Source organism: Trematomus bernacchii, unplaced genomic scaffold (assembly GCF_902827165.1).
Source record: "Trematomus bernacchii unplaced genomic scaffold, fTreBer1.1, whole genome shotgun sequence".
Lineage (NCBI taxonomy): Eukaryota > Metazoa > Chordata > Actinopteri > Perciformes > Nototheniidae > Trematomus > Trematomus bernacchii.
Window position 1 is genome coordinate 489,279 of NW_022988082.1, and position 12,048 is coordinate 501,326.

General features: G+C 38.7%; 1 protein-coding gene and 2 long non-coding RNA genes across 3 annotated transcripts; 2 read left to right on the forward strand and 1 right to left on the reverse strand.

The window, feature by feature from the left end:
• Window positions 1-727: 727 nt before the first annotated feature.
• LOC117474880 lies at window positions 728-1,757 on the forward strand. Its single transcript, XR_004555128.1, has 3 exons — window positions 728-849; window positions 1,230-1,304; window positions 1,604-1,757. It is a non-coding gene; the product is annotated as an uncharacterized LOC117474880 (long non-coding RNA).
• Window positions 1,758-1,861: 104 nt separating this feature from the next.
• On the forward strand, window positions 1,862-7,220 carry LOC117474922. The gene is made up of 16 exons (XM_034120957.1): window positions 1,862-1,993; window positions 2,220-2,318; window positions 2,551-2,783; window positions 2,910-3,088; window positions 3,253-3,346; window positions 3,439-3,548; window positions 3,821-3,946; window positions 4,099-4,213; window positions 4,344-4,406; window positions 4,703-4,757; window positions 4,993-5,084; window positions 5,325-5,442; window positions 5,573-5,674; window positions 5,770-5,940; window positions 6,188-6,364; window positions 6,730-7,220. The coding sequence occupies exons 1-16, from the start codon at window positions 1,867-1,869 to the stop codon at window positions 6,939-6,941; spliced, it is 2,073 nt and encodes a 690-aa protein (XP_033976848.1). The 5' UTR covers window positions 1,862-1,866; the 3' UTR covers window positions 6,942-7,220.
• Window positions 7,221-9,270: 2,050 nt separating this feature from the next.
• On the reverse strand, window positions 9,271-11,621 carry LOC117474873. The gene is made up of 4 exons (XR_004555125.1): window positions 11,493-11,621; window positions 10,819-10,883; window positions 10,486-10,529; window positions 9,271-9,379 (listed from the first exon to the last, which is right to left on the reverse strand). It is a non-coding gene; the product is annotated as an uncharacterized LOC117474873 (long non-coding RNA).
• Window positions 11,622-12,048: the final 427 nt, after the last annotated feature.

Genomic DNA, 12,048 nt, shown 5'->3' on the forward strand with positions numbered 1-12,048 from the left:
ATTATTATTACATAGAGTATTGCTCAGATTCATTATTATTGCATATAGAGTAATGCACAGATGAATTATTATTACATAGAGTATTGCTCAGATGAATTATTATTACATAGAGTATTGCACAGATGAATTATTATTGCATAGAGTAATGCACAGATGTTACTGTTATTCTAAATAATCCTAATCATGTTTTTATTTTTCCTGTTTTACAGCTTCATTACAACGCTTACTATCACCAACACACACATATCCACACACACACACATATAAAACCAACGGCACTTTTAAGAGCCACTCTCTCTCTCACTGTCTCTCTTTCTATCACTCTCACTTTCTCTTTCAATCACTCTCACTCTCCTGTCTTTCTCTCACTCTCTTCATTTTGTGTATTGTTTGTATATTGTGTCTGTATTGTTTGTATTATTTGTATGCCATGTCCCTCAACCCTGAAGTGAGGGTCTTTGAGGATCCCAATGAGGCCACGATGCACATGGCAGCATTGATTAGCGCGGCTCATCTCCACGAGGCCAGGGTGAGGCTTTTCATGATAAGCAAATACCCAAGTCTGTAATATAATCATTGCTATTGCGTTTTATTGATGTAATATAAAGGGTCAGTTAGACCTTTATATGCAACCGTTAAATAATTGCTAAAATATAAGTGCTGCTGTCTTATGTTGTATTACAACTTTGTTGATGATCTCAACCTCTGAAAAAATATAGGCTGCCATGGCCACTGAAACCCCTGCCATCCCTCCGGAAAAGAAAAGAAAAAGCAGGAAGAGACCTCTTTCTAATCCAGTGGTCACACGCAGACGTGAGAGACAACGGGAAACACAACGTTCCGCATCAGGTTTGTTCTTTACTATATCATGATTTCTAAGTCTAAGAATAAAGTTAATTCATAACAAAGTTATTTTGGTGTACACAGTATGAAATTATGTAATTTAAAAATACCTCTTGACAAATCTGTTGCAATGTTTAAAACATTTTCAAATTAAATCAAGATATTTTAAGAGCCTGTGACTGATAATCCTTGCTTGTGTTGTATTTTTGAAAATGTGTACCTCGATTTGGATAAAAGTATGGCAAATGTAAATTGTCATTGTGATGCTGTGGTAATATGTTCTTAGTTTCATTACCTGCAGTCCTTACAGAGCATTTTCATATTACAATTAATTGGTGTAATTTTAGATTGATTGAAGGGTTAAGCAAAAATGACTGTCTCTGCAGCTTCACAAGCCAGAAGAGACGATCCTGTGCATGAGGAAGGCCTTCAGCTAGAACATCAAGAGTTTGGTAGTCTTGGTGAGTATATTGGTTATAACAGCAGTTGACTGGCACTACAGTTTTTCCCAATTTTTCCATTTTTATACTCATCTAGTTAATCATAATAAAGTATTGAGTATTGACTGTTTCATGACAAGTGAATGCATATTTGGTATAAGTATCACTTGCTAATATTGCTTTGGATGCATATAATGATTCATAGCATGTTGCTATTATTAGTCCGCATATATTTTTCCAACTCAAAAGTGGTTCAGTATACTACCTTAATATCCATCATACCAATTTTAGGGTGGCTTAACAGCTGTTTTATTTTTTAGAAACACATCTCCAAGAGTTAAGGGACACCCTAACTGCAGTCCAGGTTCCGGAGGCAACAGACGGAACGGTTTCTGCCTGGGCACAAAGGCAGCTTCTCACAGATGTGAGAATGAAAACGGCTAGGCCAATGCTTTTTAATGCAAAACTCTCAGCTGAGAGAATAGCCATTCAGAAGTGCCACAGATGCTGTGCAGAAGAAGCGGCTATTAGGTGCCTGGACTGTGTTCCACTGGACATGTAGTTCCTCTGTGCAACCTGTGACATGGAAGCCCACAAGAGGAATATCTTCCATGACAGAGAGGCTGTGTTCAATGGATTTCTGGAGCCCATTCCCCCTACAACTGCTGTGGTGGTGGATGAAAATGGCCAGCCTCAGTTTTGTGAACAAAGTATGTAAAGATTAACATTACATTACAATGTCCCATTATAGTGTAGTTCCCAAAATTAAGTGCGAATGGGAAGTGTACATAGCTGATTGAAAAAAGTATGATTGGTTTTGACTAGGGCTGCAAGATATGTAGAAATTATGCCAAATGTTATTGAATATCTTGATAATCTGGAGAATTAAGGAAAAACTGTAAATACACCCTTCCTAACTTATTTTCTATATTGCAGTATGTCAACTGCCTGTTCCTACTCCAAGGTCAATCTGTGAATGCTCTGATGACGTCACAGTTACTCCTTGGAAGCATATTTCTGTGGTCACCATCAACGGTATGTTGTTCTGAAAGCCCTTCTTTTTGTACAAGTAGTATTGTACGGCAGAGTTTTACCACTTTGTGCAACGCAAAGATTTTTATCACCTGGTCATTTTCAGACAACACCCAAATGCCATGTGAAATAGCTAATATATCATATATGCACATCTATGTATAAAATACAATATGTTAAGGCAAACTCACAGTTTGATTACCGAAATACCTTTACTTTGTCCATTTGTTCACAGGACGATACAATGTCTGCTTGCCTCGGAAATCCTGTCCATCCTGCTCTGCAGAATGGACTCCTGAGGTTAAAGACCTGCTTTTGTATCGGTACTGGCCAGCTAGCACCAGCTGCCAGACGCTTTACAAATATGATGTGTTCACCTCATTCGAGCACATGAAGGTGACAGCACCAGCCATGTCCAGGCAGGCATTTCTGAAAATGTTGGAGCACAGATCTGTTCAAGCTGGACGGGTAAATCTGCCTGAATCACACGGAAACATACCAAAAACAATATAATATTACTGTATACCATATCATTAATTGTTGTCATTGCTTTCAAAACAATTACTAATCCACTTTTTTTAAATCAATATACAGACAGGTAGTATCTGTGCTGATACATTTCAGCGAAGCTTCTTCGAGTTTTGCTTCTGTCAGTACAAACAAGAGGATATGTGCCAGGTCCATCACTTTGTCTGTCCAGCATGTTCTCCAGACATGTTGGCTGTCTGCTGTGATGGAAACCGCAAGCATTACCGGTTTTCCAAGTCAAAAGGGTAGGTATAGGTATTAATGAAAATGATAAAGAACACACCGCTAATACAAATAGTAGCCCTTGGGGTTGTCTTTGAGTAGCCATAACAGACATTAAAACAAATCATAGTAATGTAGTGCTTTGTGATTTTTATTATTGACTTGTATGTTAACTTATCATGGACAGGACTGAGGAGCCGCCAATCTATGAGGGCTTGTTCCTGGCCAAGGACGAGGAAGTCGCAACATTTGTTGACCTTGTCAGAAGCAACATGAAAAGTGTACGTTTTTTTTCTTATGATAGTTGCAGTTACACCTGTGGTGTTCTTTTTTATATATGTCAAAACTTGTGTGTAATAAACTGACTTTATAGGGAAATGACAGTGCCGTCTGTGGTACTGCCAAATTCACCGCTGGCAGAGAGATGTCAAAAAAGTCTGGTGCCCAGATAGACGAGGAGGGCATTCAAGTGGCAGTTTGCAGGTATGTATTTGTAAGTGTGTCTGTGTGTGTATATGTGTTTGGTTCTTGAGTCTGGTCTCATTATTTCAGTTTTAATAGCAATCCAAGTCTAAGTCTTTGTAAGAATTGGAAGCATTAAACACTTTTGATTGTGGAGCGGAATTTATCCATCATTTGTAGCATCCAAGTGTTATTTTTTGTTATAGCCACCTAGATGACAGAGATGAGTGCTTAAGCCAGGCCTTGCTGTGTCAGTTTATTATTAACAACTAGATTTTCTTCTGATTAATCAGACATGGGTTTCTCTTACGAGGACTGAACCACTTCCGTGGAGAAATATACGCTTACCCAATGTTTCTCCAAAAAGAGATGTCCAAGAAGGCAAATGTTGACTTCTTCTGTATGGATGTAACATGCAGGTAATCCTCACTGTCATATTGCACATCCACAACAATGTTTAAAATGGCCTATGCCTCAGCAGTCATTTTAGATGATATTGATATTGTTGTCATGTCAATTAAAAGTGTATCTTTGTAACACTCAGTCACAAAATGCTGCTCCTGCTTCTTAGGTACTGGCCATACCTTAACAAAATAGCAGAGGGATTACCAGAGCTTCTGCCGTTGACAGAAATGAGGCCATTTCTTAGCGTGATGCATGCTAAAGCCCATACAGCAAAATGCGAGGTACATAACATCTTTAATACAAAGGATTTTTAAATGTTGTGCATGGCATGCATTATTGGATATCAAAAACGTATAAAGAACATATATATATATATATATGCTACATAACACTACTTGCGCTGTGTTGCAGGTGAGATGGGGTGGCAGAAGTCAGGACGGAGCAGGAAACACAGTGGGAGAGGAAGTAGAGCAGGTATGTTATTAATGGCATTATTGTAACTGTATGGATACAAGGTCTTAATAGAAAGCAGTACAAATATGTATGTGTCATCTCAGTGACAAGCCTGTTGATTAGTTTAAAGCATATCCTTTATGTCTGAGTTCAAATGAAAGATAGGCAGTTCTTATGTTCAGCAACACTAAATGGATGCATATTGTAGGAAGTCAGTACACAAGTTTTCTCTTAAACCACCCAGTTCAAGATCTATGATGTGTAGGTAATATTGTTATGTAATGGTGACCGAACATTAATTGTAACATTCATTATAGGTGAACAGCTTTCTCTCCAGGGCAGCTCTGGTCACAAAATACATGACAAAAGCAGGTTGGTATTAACACTACACTAATACTACACACTGTGATAAGGCAACCCTGATAAGTATTTTACAGAGAGTTCCCTCCTTAAAAACATTATTGGTGTATTACTTTACTGTAATTACCAGTTCAACAACCTTTTAACGATTGGGTTTAGTCATGTCTATCATGTTTCTCACTCAGTATTGCCTTTTTGATGTGAACACTTACTTTTTTATTTGTGGATATATTTTTGTCTTTTTTAGGAAGAGTGAACATGCTCACTCAACAGGCCATGGGTTGGAACAGAAGGAAGAGGGACAACCTTCATCAAGTTTTAGCCCACAGATATGTCAAAGTAAGGGCAAATTACAATTGTCTTCTCATCTGACATTACATATTTATGAAGGGTGTCTGCAATGCAACCTCACAGCTATATACATTATGTTCTCCCTTATCCACACTTCCTCTTGCAAGTCAGATGGTGTCATGTAATGTTTCAACTGTTCTTCTGAAGGTCTTGTACTGAAAACTGGTGTTCTTTGCATTATGGTGTTGCATGGCGCTTTTGCTCTGACATTTTCTTTTTTTTGTAAAGATCACAGAGAGGGCAAAGGTGGAAGCTGCCAGCTTCAGCGACTTCAAAAAGGAGCACAACCTTGATCAGGAGACCATACAGCAGTGGGTGTATGATGTCAGGCAATGGGCGGTCACAGGTAAGACATACCACAGGTTTTCCATATATACATCTGTTAATTACTGTACACAATATAAGTTGGCTATATGTTGAAACTGAGACTGTCACTGATTGTATCTCTTCTCCAATTGTTTTGTTGCACTATTTAGAGAGAGTCTACGCCCCAGGGTGTACTGAAGGATTGAGGGTGGATATTGAGAACATCACCGTCAGTCTTTTGCGCAAGAAGCAAGATCTGTATCGTCAGCATGGTTTGTTGTCAAATGTAGTTATTGAAATTACCTTTAAAAAACAACAAAAACATTCTGGCACCATGACACAGTTTTGTTTCCGTTTCACTTTGCAGACAGCAACCAGGCAAGGCAAAGAAAGAGGAAGAGAATGAGAGAGCTGAAGAAGAAGCTTCGCGAAAAAGTTGTGCAATACAACACCGGAGTGCAGGAAGAACAGATTGATGAGGAGTTGGCTTGCAGTCTGACAGAGGGCTACATCCTACCATGGGAGAGGCATGAACATGGTAGGATAATTGCTAGTTTGGCTTGTTGTTTTTTTAGTCTATACCAAAATATGACAGTTTATCGTGGGGCAGAAAAAGCAATGGTGATACCTGCAAATATATAATATTTGTTATTTGTTTACATTATAGAGAACCAATGCTATCGCTACAAAGATTTGTGTCTCAGAAATTAAAATCATTCTGTAATAATCTAATATATGAATAAATATTCCTTGTCCACTACTCCATTCCTTTCCTCAACCTAAAGGCAACACCTTCAGGTTGAAGAGGTCTGTCTTTGACCAGGTAATGCTGGTCAAACGTTTGGAGGAGGAGCAGAGCATCCTGGTGAGAGAGATGTCGCAGCACATCATGTTCCTTCTGAAGGAAGTGCAAGAAGTGGAAGCACTCAGAGGACAGACTTTGGAGGGCATCAAAACCAGCAGTATGTCTGAGATCTTAACATTTGAATATTTTCATCCACTCTTCAACACATTGCATGTCTTACATAAGTAGAACACATCTGTCACTGTGTCAAGTCGAAGTGAAATAGTAAATTACTGAAACTATTCATTATCAAGATCATAATCGATTATTTTCTGTCTATTGACTAATTGTTAATCACTATATCAAACATTAATCAACATGTCCCATTTGGCACCCAATATATAGTAACATCCTTCAGTTTAAGATGGATTTACCTATTTTGTAGTGTTTTTACATATGCAGCATTGTACAATGCAAAGAGATTTGCAATTGTCATGGTTTGTTTACATTGAGCCCTTTTGCTGTGTGATTATTCCTCTACAGATTTCGGTGACCTGACAGAGGATGCTGCACATGGGCTCAAGAGTGTCCTCAGTCGGAGGTGGCACTTCCTCAAAAGCCAACACAAACAGGCTGTACATGCGTACAGCGGTGTAGCCGCTATGGAATGCCATGATCTTCATTTACAGCCGGACATTGAGGAGTCGGATGACAATGACTACACTAGCCCTGAGTCTGAGGAAGAAGACCTGTAAAGGTTTCTGCCAAGCAATACAGAGGCACTGGAGAGCTCTTTCACAAGCGACGTGTCACGTCCACACGCTGGCGCACGCCATAATAATGACAAAACACATTTAAAACACACTTAAAGCCATACAAAATAAAGACATTATAAAACACTATATATGAGAACAATATGAAACTATGCACTTGTTTCGCCCGACTGAGTTCATAGTAATGTGAAAATGTGTTTATATTTTGTACTTCCGTTTATTTAAAGCGCTTTGACTTGCTGATGTGTATGAAAATAAATTGCCTTGCCTTTATATTAAACTGCCTCTTATTACTCAAACAAGTGCTATACAATGGTTGTTTTCTTGTCACTGCATTTAGTCATTCGTTGATTATGAACTATTAATGTGAATACATTGTAAATGGAGTTCATACAATAACATAATCCTTTATTAGTAACATGTGCATAATGCAGGGTAAATACCAACACATTCTCATTCCCAACTCGTACTTCTAATTTTGTATTATTTTCTAAACCACACAGTGTTATTTACTCAACAATAACACACAATTATCGTTGTGTTTATTTGTTTGATTGTATAATGTCGGACTTTTGGAGTCCGTCAGGACCGAGGGTCGGAGCAGCTCATAGTAGTTGCTTTAGAGAATTTTACACCCGGAAGTAAGTATTCTCTCTTCTTTGCTCAAACCCCGTGATTAGTCCTCAAGCTCTGTGATTGGATGTTGGAGTGGCAGTGCGCCGAGGGTTACGCCGAGCGTCAAACAGCACATTGAAATGGAATGGAACCACGGCACACTATCCAAAACTGGAGTCGGACGGGTACACCCCACCCCGTCCCCAGAACTACACATGCTGACTATTGTGTGTTTCGCAACATGTTCTCTGGCACGTCTCTACGGGAATTGTAGTTTTAAAATACGTTTTCGTATTTCCCATAATTAGAAGTTGCCAGTATTAAACTGTGTACACCCCTGGAGGTTTAGGGGATACGAAATACAGTGGTGTTATCACATTTAAAACATATAATTAATAAATGGGTGAAAATGACTTGTGTCCATAATGGGCAGCAGTATACCCACATGACAGCTAAGGTCAGAAGAGCTTTATTTAACAGCTGGTCTTATGTCTGTGACCCCTCCTGTTGTTAATTGATAAGCCTGAAACATGCACTTGTCAAGGTTCAGAGGCACATTTTTCAAATATGGCAGTAACCATCGATCATCTTAATATAAGATATACTTTATTGATCCCACGCGGGGCAATTTTTTCGTTACAACAGCATGTGTAACAGTTGTAAATATGCAGTGGTGTTTATTTGTAAATCATTTAGTATAATCACACATATTCTGTGTTTTATATTGAATAATTCTCTGTTCCTCATTTATTGAATGTTCAATACCTGACAAGGTCGGAGATGAAAAAGGTCAGAGATTAAAAACTTGGGTCACAGGTTCCTCAACAGTGCATTACAAGCCATCTATCGATATTTGTGTACCTCCACCATATTCTGCACATTTCTTATTCTATCTACATACATCTTATAAGAGTATAATACATATGTATAATATCAGTTAAAATAAGTGCTTCAACATAGTTAACATTGCAGGAAAGTTGATTGTCAAGTCCCAAAACAAACTATGCAATATATTAAACGTTAAGTACTTTGTCAGACTTTGTCAGATCTTTTATCTTATTTAAAAGAAGACCTTAACCTAAAGTATTCTTTCATGTTTAAATAAAGCCTAATTAGTTTGTCTGATTTGCACATCCTCCTATTAATATCTTTGGGTGTCCTGCACTCCACTGTGTTATTGTAGAGATCACTACAGTATCTTCTTGATATTTTCATCTTTATTTCTATGATTGACCTTCTACTTTCCCCCTATGTATGTACTCTTAATATTTGTATGTTTTCATCAAATATAAGATAATTCAACAACAAAAAATCAATAACGTACTTTAACCACTAGGGTTAAAAAAACGGTCAACTTGCAAGTGTTAACAAGAGAAATTATACTGCTGTTTCCAGTTTAGTTTATGATGGATGTATTTTGTTATCCACACATATATTGTTTTGATATTTTTAACACCAATCTTCGGAAAAAGTGTGTTTGGTAACTGAAATAAATTAGGGTTAGGTGTATATTATGCAGGTAGCGGAGTGAATGTATATATATATACCCAGTCTTCCTGAAAGAACTTGCGCTGAGCTTCATTTTACATCAATATGCAATTCACCTGTGAAATTAATTGCCAGTGGCCATAAAACAATGCAACAATCCTTCAAGTCAAAAAAATGTTAAGTCTGTTGCAGTTGTTAAACTGTTGCACTTTATTAATTCCATACAAACACCAAAACATTTATTGTTTTGTTTGGCAATGGGATTTGCATGGGGTGGGAATCAGGCTGCTTGCCAGGATGGAGGCCAGGACATACCACTGAGAAAAAAAGAAAATAAAGGGAGGGTGAAGAAGAATTAGTGAGCAGTAATACACATTCAATTGATTTTCATTAGGCTACTTTAAAATTGTGATACTGTTTTAGAAACGTTTGAAGACAAGTGCAGTGTTGTATGAAGTATTTGGTATTCCAGTGTATGGATGCAGCGATTAACCAATGTCACTTTTAACAGTTCAGCTACACTGAGTGTTTTTGTTCTCACTCTCTACAACTACATTATGGTACGTTAAGGTTCCTTACTGCAACTGTTGCTCATTGGAAAATATGGAAAACTGGTTAATCGTGTTAATAAAGGTAAATAGGCACAGCAGCTGAAAATGCCAAAATGTTGTGGAAAAATCCTATAAAACCTCTAATTATAAGTACACATTCATCCATCCTTAGTGTAATAGTTGTAAAACCCTGACAAAGGTGATGTTTCCTCAGACTATTATCATGGCATCAAAATGTAAAATCATTGCATCCCTAGAGCCTTACAGCAGAACATTTCAAGTGAATAATAACTACTCCAACAGGCACATTGTATTCCAAGATAAGGGATAAAATAGCATTTGATAGATAAGAAACAGTCTATAGATCCCCTTGGGGGAAATTATATCATGATGCGTTTGTTACGTTACAATTTTATCTGCCCAATAATAGGGTACTGATATATTACCCTTTGTTGTAGTTTACGGTTTCACCACGTGATTGTCACTGTTGTTAATTTGCACTATCTGTAGATTAATGTCTAATCATAATTCTTTCTCCTAGTTCCTTTACATTTCTGTTGTTGTTTGGTGATTATTTACTAATACTTTAGTAAGTGTGGACTTAACGCCAGAGTAGCTAACGTGAACCTGGTGTCTCTGTGGTGTAATCAAATATTGACACAGCTTTAATTAAATAAACTACCTAGTTTCAATTTATCGTTTAGTGTGGACTTCGCACATTTAAAATAACTTGTGTATAGCTGGTGCTACAGACAGCAGAACTTTTTGCATTTTTCTTTAACAAATGCCACCTAAGATAATGGCGTGCCAACAATTACCACAAATGTTAACAGCACACATAGATGTAATTGTACAAAAGCAAATTAACATACCAAATGGTGCAGGGCTCCCAGTCATAAAGGTGCTCCGTCCCCCCCTGTGGCAGGCAGACAAAGACATTGTACATCTGTATGTTATTTGAACTTTGTACTTTCACAAGTACTTATAATATATGTATTGTTCAAATAGTTTGCATATATTAAAAAAAATAGTCATGAAAAAAGACATCTGACCGACTAGAGGGATTTACAGGATGTTTACACAAATAGCTTAATATTGTGACTTGGACAACAGCATTCCTTCAAGGTAAGATAAAGTAATAGCTATACAAATTCAGAAAAGTTATCCAACAGCAAACACTGTCATCCAGGTAATCATTATCCTACCTTTCGGTTCCTTGTCTTTATTATTTTGCGGACAGGGAACACCTCGAGATGGTTGTGAGAGCAATCTGTAATTGTATGGAATACATTATTTGCACAAATGTGCAGAACAGGTAAAGTACGTTTTGTATAGGGCTCAACTCAGAATGCACAAACATTTCCACTGTGTGACATAAGCACATTTAGTGTTTCCTACTGAGAAATCACAGAAGTTTACGAGTCTACACATGGTTTTATTCAAAATCTTAGCTTCTCTGCCATTCCTTCGGGATGTTGCTGTGTCTGCTAATGGACTGATTACATCTTACATTGCTTGCTACTGAGTGGATATGTTTTAGTCTTATATTCATTACACTGGGAATTGGGCTCTGTAGCACTATATTACATTAAGCAAGGATGTGCAAGCTTTCTATTAAATGATAAAGTATAGAAAGGTTTTAATGAATGTGACTCCAGCTTATCAGACAACATACATACAGGTTACTCTGTTGTGTCTTTGTTTTAACTCCAAAATGTGCATGTGTGCGAAACATTAATTTAGCATCCATGCATAACATTTGAAGGCAAATATGAGTCCGGCCTTTAATAAATCCATGTTTGGTCTACAAAAATCGCAACATTAACTTACTGATGCTTATGTGGCATCTAAATGTGAGTAGAAGACAAGCTAAACATACCTTTCATTGTTTTGTCTCTTTTACGTGGCTGCCGCATTGGTGGGATTTGGCGTGATGGTTCCAGCATAATTTGAACCTGGTGTGGTGGTGGGTGGGTGCTGGAAGCCTGGTGTGGTGGTGGGTGGGTGCTGGGAGCCTGGTTTGGTGGTGGGTGGGTGCTTGGAGCCTGGTGTGGTGGTGGGTGGGTGCTGGGAGCCTGGTTTGGTGGTGGGTGGGTGCTGGGAGCCTGGTGTGGTGGTGGGTGGGTGCTGGGAGCCTGGTTTGGTGGTGGGTGGGTGCTTGGAGCCTGGTGTGGTGGTGGGTGGGTGTTGGGAGCCTGGTTTGGTGGTGGGTGGGTGCTGGGAGCCTGGTTTGGTGGTGGGTGGGTGCTGGGAGCCTGGTTTGGTGGTGGGTGGGTGCTTGGAGCCTGGTGTGGTGGTGGGTGGGTGTTGGGAGCCTGGTTTGGTGGTGGGTGGGTGCTTGGAGCCTGGTTTGGTGGTGGGTGGGTGCTTGGAGCCTGGTTTGGTGGTGGGTGGGTGCTTGGAGCCTGGTGTGGTGGTGGGTGGGTGCTTGGAGC

Excerpts from the sequence above, each read along its gene's own strand:
- LOC117474922 (XM_034120957.1), top strand. The coding sequence starts at position 1,867 with ATGGAAGCCCACAAGAGGAATATCTTCCATGACAGAGAGGCTGTGTTC. Across the intron at positions 5,085-5,324 it reads TAGCCCACAGATATGTCAAA|ATCACAGAGAGGGCAAAGGT; the intron begins GTAAGGGCAAAT and ends TTTTTTGTAAAG. Across the intron at positions 6,365-6,729 it reads GGAGGGCATCAAAACCAGCA|ATTTCGGTGACCTGACAGAG; the intron begins GTATGTCTGAGA and ends ATTCCTCTACAG.